The following is a 16,818-nucleotide window of genomic DNA, read 5'->3' as shown; positions in this document are numbered from 1 at the left end:
GGAAGGCCCGGCGCTGACAGCTCTGCCGTGGACGCCAGGCCTGGTCTGGAGCGAGGCGAGACGCCCCGCGGCGCCGGGTTGAGTGGAGATGTGAGCGAGGAGCAGGAATTAACTGGATGAATGGAAGAAGAAGCTGCAAGTGCAAAGGCCCTGGGGCAGGAGCGAGCGTGACACAGTCCGGGAACGAATGGGGCTGGTCCGCGTGATGGTTATGAAAGACGGAAGCACAAGGAAAGGGACACGAGATGGGCTGGGGAGGTGGGCAAGAGGACCCCGCGGGACCCTGGGGATGCTGAGCGAGGGAGGACGTGAGCACGTTTGCCTTCCTCAGATGCTGCTCCAGCCACAGCAGGACAGACGGGGGCGCGGGGGTGAGGTGGAGGGTGAGGGCGTGGGTGGTGCGGGGTAGGCGGGAGAGGAGAGGCGGCGGGGGCAGCTCTGCGGGGCAGAGTGGCAGGGGGCTGCTGGCGCGGCTGGGGCTGCGGGCGCAAATGCGAGATGCCTTCCGCACCCGCCGGAAGGTCCGAGCCGACACTCCTGCAGCCAAAGACAGGCCGGCAAGAGAGCAGCATGACGAATCCGCGTGATCAGTTTTGCGTGTCAGGGGGTCTCCAGAAACAAAGCCCCAAAGGCCCGGGTAGAACTGTCATTTCCACGCCTGGGTTTGAAGAAGGGACAGCGTGGGAAAGGTGGCTGCGCACGCGTCTGCCCTGAAGCCAGGGGCCCGGGGAGAGCGCAGGGAGAGCAGGGCCGTCTGCCGTCCCCCCCCCCCCTTGGGAACGGCCTCACAGGGGGGGAGCGAGACCTTTCCAGGCGAGGCTCGCTCTGGGGAGAGCAGAAGACAGACTTTGCTCCCAGAGCCTTCAGTTCAGAGCGCTCAGCAGGCCGAGGCGCCACCTGGGTGTGTTCTGAGTCCCCAGGGGGAGGCGTGTGAAGACAGCCTCTGGGGCCTGGCTGCTACAGGCTGGACCCCCTGTGGCGCTGGAAATGAGGGCAAGTTTGGGTTCGGACACATTGAGTTTAAAGTGTCTTGGAGAGGCGGAAGTGGGCCCTTGGAAACAGCCGCCTGCAGCTGAGAGGTCAGGGCGACACGCGATCCAGGAACCACCCCTCCAGGCGGCAGGTGTGCCCTTGCCATGGACTACAGAGAGAAGTCAGTCAAGAGGCACCGGGCGCTTCCTGAAAACTCCAAATGCCAGGAAGGGGCGAGGAGCCTGTGAACATCCATCCTGAGAGGGGCAAGACGGCAGCCACCTCGGGGGCACTGTGCCATCCAGGGCAGACCTGCCCGGCGCCACCCTCACTCTGCAGAGTGAGCGGAGACTCAGAGGGACTTGCTCAGTGCCCGGCTCACCCCACTTTGCTCTGGGAAACTGAAACCACAGCCCCGGCTCTCACTTGCTACCTTTTCTGCTTTTGTACGAGGCACAAAAGGTGGCGCAAAGGGGCTCTCAGGGCTTCCCGTGCTGTTCACACCAGCTGTGGCCGGGTGGCTCAGCGCGCAGCGTCGTCCATCACGGGGCTGCGGGCAGAAGTGCACGGCCGGGCTGGCCGGGCTGCAGCCGAGCTGCCAGCAGGGCCAGGGGGAGCCCGCTCCTCGCCTCTCCCTGGTGGCTGGCAGCCTCCTCGGCCTGGCCCTGTCACACCAGTCTCTGCCTCCCTGGTCACGTCGCCGTCTCCACTGCAGCCCGGTGGCCTCTGCCTCCCTCTTCATGTAAGGGCTCCTGTGACTGCATTGGGCCCCACACATAATCCGAGGTAGTCACCCCGTCTTGAGACCTTTGGCCTAATCTCACCCACAGAGTCCCTTTCACAGGTTCTGGGGATGGGGCCTGGACACCTGTGAGGGTCGCCGTCCACCTTCTCCAGGCACTCCGGGCCGTGCACAGAACCTGCGATCCGAGAGTCGTCTCGGAGAGGCGTCCGCAGTGCGAGCAGAGAAACAGCTGGTCTACACTCAGCACCGGTCCACCCCTGGGGACAGACACCCCAAGTCACACACGTGACCATGTAAGCTTGCCGCGTGCACCAGCCCATTTCCCTCAGTGACCCTTGAGGGCCATTCCTATTGCCACTGTCTTGCAGACGAGAACCCAGGGTGCAGGGGTCTGAGGGCAACTTGCCTCAGAGGCCTGTCCTCAAAGCCTCGTCCCTCTCCTGCGCCACGCCCGCCAAGGAGAGCCCACTGTACCCGCCCGCGGGCCCTTCCCAGAGCTCCCGTGGCCTGGAGTCTGGCCCCCCTCCGGTCCAGCTCAGGGACCAAGGAGCAGCCAGATTCTAGGTCAGGCGACAGAGCCCTCCTGCACTTCTGCAGCCCACCGTGGCGGATGGTCTGAGTGACCCTCACGCCACTGTCTCGCCTTTAGGTGTTGGAGAGGCTCCACTTCGGGGGAACGTGCCCGGCCAGGGAAGGCAAGCACTCCTCCCACCATGCTCTGCCATGTGACCCTGTGACACATTGGCCCTCCCCAGGCCCTGTTGCTCCCTGTGGCTTAGCCCAGACAAGTGGGGTGTAGTGTTGAGGGGAGCAAAGGCACCTGGAAACGATGCGAGCATCCTGCCAAAGCGACGCTTCCACGTGACGGCGGCTGTCTGAGAAGATGCTGCAGGGAGTGGCAGGAAAGCGGGACCCTGGCTGCAGACAGGACAGGCCGGTGGCTGGGGCTTCGTTGCTCATCTCCCGCCCCAGGCTGCAGAGCCCGCCCGCTCTCGGCCTCAGCCCACCCAGGCGAGAACCCGCGCTGCCGAGCTCCGGCAGACTTTAGGGAGTACTAGTTAGGGTGGGTCGGCTGCAAGTGACACAAAATCCAATGCACAGCAAGGAGTCAGCAAACTCTGCCCACCCCCTTGGGGCCAAATCCAGCCTACCACCTGTTTTTATAAAGACACTTTTATTTTATTTATATTGTTTTATATTTTATTTTATTTATACTGTTATAAAGTTTTATTTTATTTTATTCACCATAAATGGGCACAGCCATGCCCATTCATTTACTTGCCACAGCTCCAAGTTTGACTTCCTTTTACAACCACAGTCAAGGCAGGAAAGAGGTTAGGTCTCCTCCTCACATCTTCTTATTTCGGGGTCAAAATCCTTCCATGGCCATCAGCAGAGGCCCTCGCCTCGCAGTGTTAAGACGAGGGTCAGCAAAAGTTTTCTGTAAAGGGTCAGAAAGTAGGTATTTTAGGCTTGGCAGGCCGCATGCAGCCGCTGCAGAATATTCTGTGTGTGTCTTTGACAACCCCTCACAAATGTCTCCTCCATTCTCAGCTCACCAGCCACAGCTCAGCGCTGCCTGGCCTGGCACTGCTCACAGGGCCGCCTGCGCCCGTCTGCAGCAGCGGGGAGCGGCTCGCCCTCCTCGCCAGCCGTGCCTGGCCTGGCACTGCTCACATGGCCGCCTGCGCCCGTCTGCAGCAGCGGGGAGCCGGCTTGCCCTCCTCGCCAACCGTGCCTGGCTTGGGCATTGCTCACAGGGCCGCCTGCGCCCGTCTGCAGCAGCGGGGAGCCGGCTCGCCCTCCTCGCCAGCCGTGCCTGGCCTGGCACTGCTCACAGGGCCGCCTGCGCCCGTCTGCAGCAGCGGGGAGCCGGCTCGCCCTCCTCGCCAACCGTGCCTGGCCTGGCACTGCTCACATGGCCGCCTGCGCCCGTCTGCAGCAGCGGGGAGCCGGCTCGCCCTCCTCGCCAGCCGTGCCTGGCTTGGGCACTGCTCACATGGCCGCCTGCGCCCGTCTGCAGCAGCGGGGAGCCGGCTCGCCCTCCTCGCCAACCGTGCCTGGCCTGGCACTGCTCACATGGCCGCCTGCGCCCGTCTGCAGCAGCGGGGAGCCGGCTCGCCCTCCTCGCCAGCCGTGCCTGGCTTGGGCCGGTCACCCAAACTGGCGCTCCAGGGACACCTTCCAGACGCTCGCGGGCAGCGGTGGCTGCCATCAAAAGACGGACAGAACTCCATTCTCCAACAGGGAGAAGGACTTGCTGTGGCTGTCCCCTGTGCGAGGACAGCCGAACCCACGCGGATGGAGCAGAGGGGTCCCCGTGTGGTCGAGAGCAAGCAGGGGAGAAGCGCGCACCCGCCTCCTTCCCACCCAGCAGGCGCACAGCCATCTCTTGCCTTGAAGGCGGACAGAGGCCCCACGCGAGTGCTGGAAGCAGGCAGCGTCTCTGCCAAAAACTACAGAAGGAAGCATGACAACCCGAGTGCCCACAGGGTCCCCAGGCCTGCCCCACGCCCTACCACAGCCTGGTGGTACCAGGGCGCCCCACACAGCATGGAGTGCAGAGGCCCTGAGGGGCAGGCGGGCTGTGCAGCTGGGGCAGGGAAGGGGAGGGGGCAGGAGAGGGGGCAGGAGAGGGGAGGGGCAGGGGAGGGGACAGGGGAGAGGGTAGGGGAGGGGACAGGGGAGAGGGTAGGGGAGGGGGCAGGGGAGGGGGCAGGAGAGGGGGCAGGGGAGGGGGCAGGAGAGGGGGCAGGGGAGAGGAAGGAGAGGGGGCAGGGGAGAGGGTAGGGGAGGGGACAGGGGAGGGGGCAGGGGAGGGGGCAGGGGAGGGGGCAGGGGAGAGGCAGGAGAGGGGGCAGGGGAGGGGGCAGGGGAGGGGGCAGGGGAGGGGGCAGGGGAGGGGACAGGAGAGGGGGCAGGGGAGGGGGCAGGGGAGAGGGCAGGGGAGGGGACAGGGGAGGGGGCAGGAGAGGGGGCAGGGGAGGGGGCAGGAGAGGGGGCAGGAGAGGGGGCAGGGGAGAGGCAGGAGAGGGGGCAGGGGAGGGGACAGGGGAGAGGGTAGGGGAGGGGGCAGGGGAGGGGACAGGGGAGAGGGGAGGGGAGGGGGCAGGAGAGGGGACAGGGGAGAGGGTAGGGGAGGGGGCAGGAGAGGGGGCAGGGGAGAGGCAGGAGAGGGGGCAGGGGAGGGGACAGGGGAGAGGGTAGGGGAGGGGGCAGGGGAGGGGACAGGGGAGGGGGCAGGGGAGGGGGCAGGGGAGAGGCAGGAGAGGGGGCAGGGGAGGGGGCAGGGGAGGGGGCAGGGGAGGGGGCAGGGGAGGGGGCAGGGGAGGGGGCAGGAGAGGGGGCAGGGGAGGGGGCAGGAGAGGGGGCAGGAGAGGGGGCAGGGGAGAGGCAGGAGAGGGGGCAGGGGAGGGGACAGGGGAGAGGGTAGGGGAGGGGGCAGGGGAGGGGACAGGGGAGAGGGTAGGGGAGGGGGCAGGGGAGGGGGCAGGAGAGGGGGCAGGGGAGGGGGCAGGAGAGGGGGCAGGGGAGGGGGCAGGGGAGGGGACAGGGGAGGGGGCAGGAGAGGGGGCAGGGGAGGGGGCAGGAGAGGGGGCAGGGGAGAGGCAGGAGAGGGGGCAGAGGAGGGGACAGGGGAGAGGGTAGGGGAGGGGGCAGGGGAGGGGACAGGGGAGAGGGGAGGGGAGGGGGCAGGGGAGGGGACAGGGGAGAGGGTAGGGGAGGGGGCAGGAGAGGGGGCAGGGGAGAGGCAGGAGAGGGGGCAGGGGAGGGGACAGGGGAGAGGGTAGGGGAGGGGCAGGGGAGGGGGCAGGAGAGGGGGCAGGGGAGAGGCAGGAGAGGGGGCAGGGGAGGGGGCAGGAGAGGGGGCAGGGGAGGGGGCAGGAGAGGGGGCAGGGGAGAGACAGGAGAGGGGGCAGGGGAGGGGACAGGGGAGGGGGCAGGGGAGGGGGCAGGAGAGGGGGCAGGGGAGAGGCAGGAGAGGGGGCAGGAGAGGGGGCAGGGGAGAGGCAGGAGAGGGGGCAGGAGAGGGGGCAGGGGAGGGGGCAGGAGAGGGGGCAGGGTAGAGGCAGGAGAGGGGGCAGGAGAGGGGGCAGGGGAGGGGACAGGGGAGGGGGCAGGGGAGGGGGCATGAGAGGGGGCAGGAGAGGGGGCAGGGGAGAGGGCAGGGGAGAGGGTAGGGGAGGGGGCAGGAGAGGGGCAGGGGAGGGGGCAGGAGAGGGGGCAGGGGAGGGGGCAGGAGAGGGGGCAGGGGGGCAGGAGAGGGGGCAGGGGAGGGGGCAGGGGAGGGGGCAGGAGAGGGCAGGGGATGGGGCAGGAGAGGGGTCAGGGGAGGGGCAGGGGAGGGGTCTGAGGAGGGGGCAGGGGAGGGGGCAGGGGAGGGGGCAGGAGAGGGGGCAGGGGAGAAGCAGGAGAGGGGGCAGGAGAGGCCACGGGAGGGGGCAGGGGAGGGGGCAGGAGAGGGGGCAGGGGAGGGGGCAGGGGAGGGGGCAGGGGAGGGGGCAGGGGAGGGGCAGGGAAGGGGTAGGGGAGGGGCCAGGGGAGGGGTCAGGGGAGGGGGCAGGGGAGGGGGCAGGAGAGGGGGCAGGGGGGCAGGAGAGGGGGCAGGGGAGGGGGCAGGGGAGGGGGCAGGGGAGGGGGCAGGAGAGGGCAGGGGAGGGGGCAGGAGAGGGGTCAGGGGAGGGGCAGGGGAGGGGTCTGAGGAGGGGGCAGGGGAGGGGGCAGGAGAGGGGGCAGGGGAGAAGCAGGAGAGGGGGCAGGAGAGGCCACGGGAGGGGGCAGGGGAGGGGGCAGGAGAGGGGGCAGGGGAGGGGGCAGGGGAGGGGGCAGGGGAGGGGCAGGGAAGGGGTAGGGGAGGGGGCAGGGGAGGGGTCAGGGGAGGGGGCAGGAGAGGGGGCAGGGGAGGCCACGGGAGGGGGCAGGGGAGGGGCAGGGGAGGGAGCAGGCAACTGGCAGCAGAGGAAGGTGAAGTTGATCTCCAAGATCCTGCTGGACCATGGGTGGAGTCAGTACTTCCTACTAGCACCAATGGGAAGCCATTGAGCGGCTTTTAGCAGGTGGCTGGGTTTGATTTACATTTTCTCACTGGGCAGCATTGCTATCCTTGTTACGGTGATTGGTGTGTTACTAATGTTAATATCACCAGTGCTGAAACGTCATTCCAGGAGCGGCCTCCCTTTTGCAGGTTAAAGCAGCGTGCCATACGTCCCCCGTCCCTCCCATGGCCCTGAGGGTCTCCTCCGTGTCCCCATCACACCAACACCGGTGCCCTCTGGGCCAGCTGCCCCGACACCCCTAGACTCAACCCGCCCCAACCCCGCAGGCTGGGACTCTCCTGGAAACCCCCATGTTCCTCGCAGCCCTGGGTGGGGACCGCAACGCCCAGGGCGGGGGACTGCGGGGCCAGGTGCAGGGCGCATTCTTGCTGGAGTGCGCCAAGCCCTTAGCTCCCCTGGGAGACCTCCAAGCCCTCCCGCCTCACCTGAGGCAGTGGCAGGCACCTCTGGACAGGCCGCAGGAACCCAATGGATCAGGCGCCTGCCTACCTGACAGGTGCCGGCTCCGGTTTGCCCTTGAAGCGCGGGCGAGGCGGCCCTGCTGGTGGGGACGAGCCCTGTTTAAGCAAAGCGGAGCATTTTGTAACTGGGTGAAAAGCAGGCTAGGCTGTCAGCGGACTTGACTATTCTGCACACGTATCCCAGGGCCATTGTTCCACGGATATTTTTACCGAGTTGACTTTCTTTTTAAGATGATATGGCTAACAGAAGGCAATGGCATTTTTTAAAATGGCATTTTGGCATAATTGTCCACATGCTACAACGTCCTGCCTACGTAGGCGTGATCCAAGGGTCCCTCCTCCATTCGAACAAAGCAGCAATGCTCGCCTAGCCGGGCCAACGCCCAGCTGGGACCTCGCAGGCTCAGACGCAGACAGAGATGGCTGTGAAGTGCCTTGTTAGCCGTGAGGGCCGCAGCTGCATGTAGCGCAGTAGCCAACAGCACTCCCACTGGATTTCACAGCTGATGGGGGACCAAGGGGTCTAATTTGCCCCAGGCAGGGGCAGCTGGGGGCTGCTGGTGGGGTGGGCTCAACAGTTTGGACAATGCCTGGTGGAAGGAGTACCTTTTCTAAGGCATACCCAGGAGCCACAGGAGCCCGTTGTCACCCTAGACGTCCGGTTCCATGGCACATGCCCCTCCACTCTGCCTCACCAAGAGCCACGGCTCCCAAAACACACAAGTTCGAATCCCAGTGCCCAGGCTCAGGAAGGAGCTCTGTCTACCACATGCACAGGCTCCTGCTGCATGAGGTTTCAGCGGGCAAGTGAATGCTGCGTAGCTCAGACTGCCACAACAGAGCACCACAGGCTGGGTGCCAGCAGCAGACACTTATTTCTCACAGTTCTGGGGGCTGGAAAGCCAAGACAGGGGACGGGGGCCAGTATGGTCAGGTTCTGCTGAGGGCCCTCTTCTGGGCTGCAGACTTCCAGCTTCTCACCGCACCCTCACATGGCGGGAAGGCGGCATGCGAGTTCCCAGGCCCCTTCTTACAGGGCACCAGTCCCAGTCATGAGGGCCCATTGTCTTGATCTAATTCTCACCCAAAGGCCCCACCTCCAAATACCACCACACTGGGACTAGGGCTTCAACATACGCCTTTGGCGGGCACAAACATTCAGTCCATCACAGTAAGAGACTGGCCTCACAGTGTATGTGTCCAGGGCATGGTCCCTGCAGTGAAGAGCTACATGGAAAAGCAAATCAGTGTCAGGTTTCCTAATAAACACAGGGTCACCCATGGGGGAGTAAATCAGGTGACCTTAACCTTAGCTATTAGCATTGAACTGCCCCACCCCAGTGGTCTACCTGCCAAAGACCAGAGCACCGCAGGCTTTGGCACTCATCTCTCAACAATGATAGGTGAGTTTTGGAAATTTACCTTCTTTGGTGGCTTTGTCAAAGTTCATCTTCCTTATACTGACTTTCTTTTTTCTTTCTTTCAAGTGTTTTTACTACGAAATGATTCGTGTATATTTTTTAAAAAGTGCAGGGAAAGATACCATGAATGCCTCTGCACCAGTCTCTTTGCTTAAGGACCGCCTCAGACACAGCATCCCCGTCGGTCTCCAAGCCCCGCCCCCTCCCACTGCACTGGGCTTGGCCTTAGTTCTTTCTGCACATCTGTTTATAATCTTACTACACATGGCTGTACCCCAAATAACATCAAGGGCTGTTTTGCCTGCTGCTAGACATGTTAATATCATCATACCATCATACCCTGCGCTACTTAATTCTTCAATGCAGTGTTGTTCTGGGAACTATCCATGTCCATACATAAGTTCTGGTCCATTCACTTTTCACTCCTGAGAAATATTCCATTGTCAGAACAGTCCATAGCCCATCTATATGTACTCCTAATTGACAGACATTTAGAGTTGTTTCCCTTTGTTGGGTTGTTTCCCAATGATAAGCAACGCTGCCGTGAACATTCCTGAACACAACGGACCCGTGTGAGATTGTCTCTGGGGCACACACCAAGGAATGGAATTCCCAGGTCTTAAGAAAAGTGCACCCCCAGCCCTAGTAGATATTGCCAACTGTTCTCCAGCCTGGTTTACTGATTTGCCTTCCCACCAGCAGCACTTGGGAGTCCCCTTCTTCCACATCTTGCCAACCCTCACCCATCTGATAAATGGGAAGTGGTAACTCATTACTATTTTAATTTCCATTTCACTTATTAGAGCCTCAAGATCTTGACACCCATTTAATGTATTCTCTGACTCCTCTTCTGTGAATTGCCTTGGTATTAAGATCATAAATTTTCCTGGCCCTGTGAGCTGACTGAGTCAGCGCATTGACCTGTGGTGGCAGCGGCCTGACATCTGTGAGGGCAGAGCTCTGTCCCTAGCGCTGAGACGCTTCACCTTAAGGCCACTCCTTGAAAGCTCTGAGCACAACCAGACCTGCTGGCTTTTCCAAGCTCTGACAGTACCCTTGGTCCACCCTAACACCACCACAGCCTAGATCAATTGCCCAACGTTATTATGGCTCCCTTCATCTCCTTGTCAAAGCCTAAAACCCACAGGCTGAGGCCCCAGAGCTGTGCTGATGTGCCTAGAACAAAGTGTAAAATAATGCCAATCCAGATGGAGAAACCAGCATTCCCGCTCAGTTGTTGCTGAGTCAACATAGATCACTCCAGAGAGCAATTTGCCAAGGAGCTCAAAGACTCAGTTATGAAGATGCTCACGATGGTGTTGTTTATAATCTCACCCAAAAGAAGAAATCACCTGTCCCTAAATGTCCAGCATCATGGTTTGACTAAACAAGGAATGTTATAACCCTCCGTGGAATACACTTTACAAAATCACACTGCAAACAAATGCATATGTCAAGGAACATTGTTCGGGAGTCTTAACTTGAGGACCACGGACTCCCCAGGAGCTGCTTCTCAAAGGGCCTTGGCATCGCCTGGCATGCCTATAAAATGCAGATTTCTGGGTCCCACTCAGACAGACAGAATGTGAACTTCCAGCTGGAGGGCAGGAATCTTAACCAGTTCTCCAGATGATTCCTAATTAATCAAGGCCACAGGGCCCCCAAAATTGGTAAGAAGCAAACTCTGGTGTATTAAGACAAAAAAGCAAGTTACATACAAATTCGATATATATAAAAATAACCCCGTGTGTGTGTTTGTGTGTGTGTACTAATAGGTACCTGGGTACCAAAGATCAATTCTAGGTCAGTTTCCCAACTTCATCACTGACACTCTAGGCCACACAATTCCTCAGGGTGGGGCTGTCCCGCATGTGGCAGGGTGCTCAGCAGCGTCCCGGGTCTCTACCCCCCAGATGCCAGGAACAGCCCCCAGTGGTAACAATCAAACATGTCTGCAGACATTGCCAAAGGTTCCCTGGGGAAACAGCCCCCCAGACTGAGAACCCATGCTCTAGACCTGCGGTCCCCAACACCTGGCGGTGGACTGGTACCAGTCCATGGCCTGTTAAGAACTGGGCCACGCAGCAGGAGGTGAGTGAAGCTTCATCTGTATTTACCGCCACTCCCCATCACTCGCATCACCGTAAACTCTGCCTCCTGTCGGATCAGCGCCGGCGTTGGATGCTCACAGGAGCACGAGCCCTGCTGGAACCTGCGCGTGGAGGGGTCTAGGCTGCGCTCCTTGTGGGAATCTAATGCCTGGGATCGGAGGTGGAGCTGGGCGGTGATGCTGGCGCTGGGGAGCGGCTGCTGACACAGGTCACCGTTAGCAGAGAGGTCCGACTGCAGACAAATGTAATGTGCTGGGATCGCCCCGACACCATCCCCACCCATGGTCCACGGAAAATTGTCTTCCGTGAAGCTGGTCCCTGATGCCCAAACGGTTGGGGACCCTGGTCTAGATGGGCAGTGTTATGATGACGTTTTCCTTTGTTCCTAGTACATATGCCTTTTTTGCATTTTTTCCAACATGAACATAAAGTATTTTGTAAACACATGTAAAAATAACTTGGTTTCTTAATGTCCCATTGCCTGTGCTGTTGATATGAAAAGATATTCACATTAGTATTTACAGTAAGTAAACTAATTTTATTATGATTTCAAAGTAGGTATAGAAAAACATATACAAAGGCCTCCCAAATATCAATATTCCTTAGGCATCTTTAAAATATTTAAAATGTTTATAACCTTTGGATTAGGCTGTCTAATTTTAATTATATATCTTAAAGAAGCAATACTAAATATAAGAAATGCTTTACAAATATAGTTAATTTTTGTAGTCACGTATAAAAGCAAAAAGTTATAAACATTCTAAAACTAATAATAGGAAACTAAGTTAATTATGATACATTCACTTGATAGACTATAATACAGCATTAAAATGATGTTTATAAAGAGTTTATAACAATATAGGGGAAACGTTTATGCCATACTGTTAAGTGGGCAAAACGCTGGATACAAAAGTGAACATGTTCCACATGTTCTGGTTAACAGAAAAAAAAAAAAAAAAAAAAAAAAAGTGAACATGTTGCATCACCACCAGCAGGTACAATAATGACAATAAAAAGAATCCTATGCATCAACACAGTCAAAAGAAATATACCAAGATCTTAAAATGTAATTGTTAGTTGAACAATGGCATCACAGATGATTTTTTTCTCTACTTTTCTGAAATATCCAAGTTTTCTATAATAAATGTGTATATATTTATAGTGGAAAAGTAAATAATAAAATTTGTTTTTAAAAATACTTCAAAGTGATTACAAATAAAAACATGCCAAAATTTCAGGTTAGAAATATGTCTTCATATTGATCTATATATAAATTTCCATCCATATGAGTAAAGTAACTTTGTTCAGAAGTTAAGCCTATCAGAAACTAATAAGCTAACTGTGACTATACCGACCTTCATCAGCTCTGAGAAGGGTAAAGTTTAAGAGTGATTACTATGCAGACGGTCAGGGAAATGTATGGAGTCACACAATACATCATAAACAGAAAATGATTTTTATGCAAAACAAACTGGATAAATCTTTTTACAAACCTAGAATCACATTCTCCTAAAACAGAGTGGCTCATTTAAAACATGATAAAGTAATTTGGGTTTGATTAGAATGAACTAACCAAGGGCAGCTCTCACCTCCTGACTCTGATCTGACCTGTTTACATTTGTCAAGGGTGATGGGCAACTCCAGCCACAGGAAACAGTCTTTGCAGACAAAGGGTGGCCCTTCTCATATTTGTAAAGCAGTATTTGCCCAGGTGGCCTCGCCTTTCCCAGGTGGCTCCAGTGAACTCTCTCGTTCACTCATTCCTCAGTCTCTTGTGGACCCAGATTATATCTTACAATAGACCTCAAAGAGGGAGGCAGCTGCATGCATTCGGTAGAAAATAGAAAAAGGCATGGCCAGGTTGACCACAATTATCCAAGGTTCAAAGCCAAAGACAATTTCCTCCAATCCGTTGTCATACTCAGGGCGACAGCCAAAGGCGGGAGGTATCCAAAGCTGCAAGAGAAGAGAAAATGGCCTATCACGGCGAGCAGCTTCCAAGCCGTCTAGGAGGCCCCACTCGGATCCCGGGCACCACTATCTGGACTCATAGAAACTGAGTCACACCTGTCCTAGTGATAAGGAGACTCTGCACAGCATTTTCATCTCTATGGAAACCATCTAATCCATGAGCCTGCCATGAACCTCTCTTCCTCACCCACCCCTCCTTGCAATCTGTCCTGAATGAATGCTTCTGAACCCATTCAATTCTCTCCATCCCTACCATCCTCACTGAGCCTCAGTTTTCTCATCTGTAAGATGGAATACTAGTACCTGTAGAGAGGGCTAGGATGAAAACTAAGTTTGTGAAACTTAAAGCAATAACCTATTATTATACTTGTGTTGCTCGTGGGACTTACTGTCCTTTCTCAGCCTCTTCTCTGTCCCAGATGCCTCCCCTTCTGCTAGCCCTTCAGTTGTCAGGCTCCTCGGGGACTGGTCTTGGGCCCACTTCTCCCTCGGGCTGCCACTTCTACAGCTTTCTCCACTGCCACACCATGGCTGACAGCCTCTAGGATGTCCCTCCCAGGTCCCCAGCTCCTCAAGTCACTCTCTTGTGGAGTCCCCTCCCCTTGAGTTGGGCTGAACCTAGTGATTTGCTTCGAACACACGAGATATGGCAAAAGTCACGGGAGTCTCTTCTGCGATCAGGGCACTGAAGGATCTGGTGTCCATCCTGCTCGTCCTCTCTCCCAAGAGAGGAGGCCAACTGCCATGTGACAAATCGCCCCACAGAGAGACCACAGGCCAGAGAGCTGAAGGAGTCTCAGGAACAGTCCGAGGAACTCAGGCCCTCAGTCCAACAACCCTGCTGAATCCTGCCCACAACCATGGAGTGAGTTTGGAAACAGATCCCTGCTTTCAAAGTCAAGCCTTGGAATGCCAGCAGCCCTGCCGCCAGGCTGCAGCTGGGGCACGGCCCTGAGCAGAGACACCCAGCTAAGCTGTCCTTGGATCCGTGACTCAAAGAAACTATGAAAAAATAAATGTATGTTGTTTTAAGTTGCTAAGTTTGGGGGTAAGTTCTGAAACAACAATAGCTCGCTGACACGCGTGGCCTTCACTAGCTCCTCCACACAGCACTCCCACTACGCGCAGCTGGCCCTCTGCGGCCAGGGCACCTTCGGATCCAGTCAGCCGTGGGTCGAAAGTAGAATGGATGATTGTGTCTGTGCTGAACACGCACAGATGTTGTTTCTTGTCATTATGCCCTAGACAGTACAGTGTACAACCGTTTACACGGCAGTTACTCTGTGTTAGATATCATAACCTAGAGACGGTTCCAAGCATGTGGGTGGATGTGTGTAGTTATATGCAAATACTACCCCATGTGATATAAAGGACTTGAGCATCCATGCATTCCCATATCCACGGGGAGCATGAAACAGACACCCCTCGAATCCCGGGGGATGACTGCGTTCTTACTCCACTGTGCTCACTGGCTGCGCGACTCTAGAGGGCTGTCCCCTGTCACTGCCACCAGTTCTTCCATCTCCTTTGCTGTCTTCCCTTGGTCAGCCTCTTGACGTGGCCGGCACCAGGGCTCATGCCTGGGTCCCTGCTCTCCTCTGCACACAGGTCCCCGGAGCTCTCACCAAGTCCCTCGTGGTAAACACCAGCTACAGGCCTGTGACTTCCCAGTCTAAATCCCCAGCCTGGACTAGCTTCAAGAATTCCAAGTTTGTTTTCCACTGGCAACTTGGGTGTCTCGAACTCAGCCCACCTTCCCCATATCTTAGCTGCAACAGCCTCCTCCCAGGTGCTCCATCACGGTGCCAGTGTTGGCCTGTTTCCCTCTCACTGTCAGGAACATTGTCCCTGCCACCTGCCCCCCTGCAACCACGCGCCTCCACAGCAATAGCTTCAGCCCCTCCCGTCTCTGCGTCTCCACCTGTCCAGGCGGCCCTCTCTCACCTGGGCCATCGCGGTGGCCACACCTGGTCTCCCTGCCCGCACCACTGCCCCCGTAGGACATCCTTTATGCAGCGGCCACCTAGCTTCTATGGACACTAGATCATGTCTCTCCCCTGATTGAACCCCAGAGTTTTCCCAGAACACTTAAAATAGAACCCACTGTCCCCTGTGGGACTATAAAGCCCTCTGTCAGCAGAGTCCTGACCACCTGTTTCTTTCCCACCACTCACGCCAGCCACGCAGCCCTTCCTCCTCTTCCTCACGCCAGACCAGCGCACTCCCACCTCCACTGCCCAGGGCCCGAGTGGCCAGCCCCCACCCCCACCCTCACCCCCACGCCCACCCCCACCCCCACCCTCACCCCCACGCCCACCCCCACCCCCACGCCCACCCCCATGCCCACCCCACCCCCACCCTCACCCCCATGCCCACCCCCACCCCCACGCCCGCCTGACGCCGCCACTTCAGAGAGACCTTCTCTCTGAGCCACACGCCTCCACTTAGCAGCAGGGCCTCGGTGGGCTTTATTCTGTCCCCTGATTTGTAGGGACATAGGAGGCAGACCAGAGACCGCGGTCCCTGCTGCACCCTCATCACTCACAGCTGGGTCTGACCCCCCCGGGTACTCAGTGGGTGCATTTTAGGGAATGGAAGGCGGGAGGGGAAAGGAGAAAAAAGGAGGGAAAGAATCAGAGTTGTTTTGCGGACACATGGCGCTTCTGGCTCAGAGGGACCCTCCTAAGCTTTAGGCAAGTTGCAGCCCTGGGCATGTGCCAGCTGAAATTAGGGGGAGAAAGCTCAAAAGCCTCTGAGCTAACAGGGTAACAGGAGGACACCTGGTCACACGGAGGCGGTGGCAGAGCCGACTTCACCCTGAATGATGGGTGGGCACCTCCGTGGACAGGGCATTTCTCGCCAGCCACGGTCCCTGCAGAGGCCTGTGTGACACCAAAGTCTGCTTGTCCTTTTCACCACCCCTGCCACCCTTACTCTACGTGTCTCCAGGAAGTCCCCGACAGCACACGATGCTGTGTTCCTTTTTCTGCTCTCCACTCCCTCAGCACCTGCCCCGCTCCAGTTCTGCCCTTTCCCGCCTGGGCCTCTGTCCCAGAGCCTGCCTCCAGCGCTCCCGCTCTGCCCGCAAGCGGGCCGAGCTGACAGGGCCCTCTCCTGCCCTCAAAACAAAGAACAGCCTCCAGCCAGGCCTCGGAGCCTGCTCAAGCCAGAGCCCTCTACTGGCACTCTCTCCTCTTGCCGCTCGACCGTTCTGCTCAACACGTGTGAAATTCAGGCTCAACTACGTGCCGCTCCAAAGCATGCCATAATCACACAAGGTGTACCCTCTGCCCGAAACGCTTTTCCCTGCCTTGACCACCTAGTGAACTTCCAATCATTCCTTGCTGATGCAGACAACATTGGATGAGTGACTGAGTATACACCTTCACTGAGTATACACCCTTACTGCCTCCCACCTAGAGGCTGGAAAGCACACCATTCACATCCCAGCCTCCCTTGCAGCTAGGGTGCCCCCTACTTCCTGCCTCAGACATGATGCCTGGAGCTGCTACAGCCATCTTATGACCATGTGGCAACAAGCACCACACCAAGCATGACTGAGTAGAAGGACAAACAGTGCTTGGGTGCCTGATGACCTGGTGCAGCTGCCAGGCCACCACCAAGCAGCCAGCCTCTGGAATTCTTCTGAGATAATGAGATGTCATTAAGACTGAAGACACTGCTGACCACATTCTCCATCGCAGCTGAAATGACTCCTGATTTGTGCTGAGCCTCACCTCAAGCACGCCCCACCACTGAAGTCCCTCTGGATCCCTGCCTCCAGGACAGCTGGCACATACCCTGTCTCAGCACGTGTCCTGCAATCTCCTTGGCCCCTCCTCCACTATACTGTGACCTTTCCGAGGAGAGAGACTAAGTCTTCTCACCTTTAATACTGAGTGCCCAGCCCAGCCCCGGTACACAGTGGGGCTTGTGGATGAATTTGTAGAATGTAGGTCTACTTTCCAGCCTCATTTTCTAACCTGATATTTACAGTATTTTTATCACAAGCTGCCTCCATTCCTTATTTGAAAAGGGCAAGGAAAATAGATTAGTTGACTTAAAAATAATACCAATAAC

At 57.7% G+C, this 16,818-nt stretch overlaps 1 protein-coding gene across 1 annotated transcript in view; it reads right to left on the bottom strand.

The window, feature by feature from the left end:
- Positions 1-12,469: 12,469 nt before the first annotated feature.
- The window catches only part of OTOP1 (otopetrin 1), a 30,863-nt gene continuing 26,514 nt past the window's right edge, over positions 12,470-16,818 (bottom strand). Inside the window, exon 6 of the mRNA XM_012739686.2 lies at positions 12,470-12,723. Coding sequence (XP_012595140.2) covers positions 12,553-12,723 — 171 coding nt within the window. The 3' untranslated portion in view covers positions 12,470-12,552. The remainder of the gene's footprint in view (positions 12,724-16,818) is intronic.

Source organism: Microcebus murinus, chromosome 16 (genome assembly GCF_040939455.1).
Source record: "Microcebus murinus isolate Inina chromosome 16, M.murinus_Inina_mat1.0, whole genome shotgun sequence".
Lineage (NCBI taxonomy): Eukaryota > Metazoa > Chordata > Mammalia > Primates > Cheirogaleidae > Microcebus > Microcebus murinus.
Note: the sequence above shows the minus strand (reverse complement) of the source record. Positions and strands in the feature narration are given on the sequence as shown.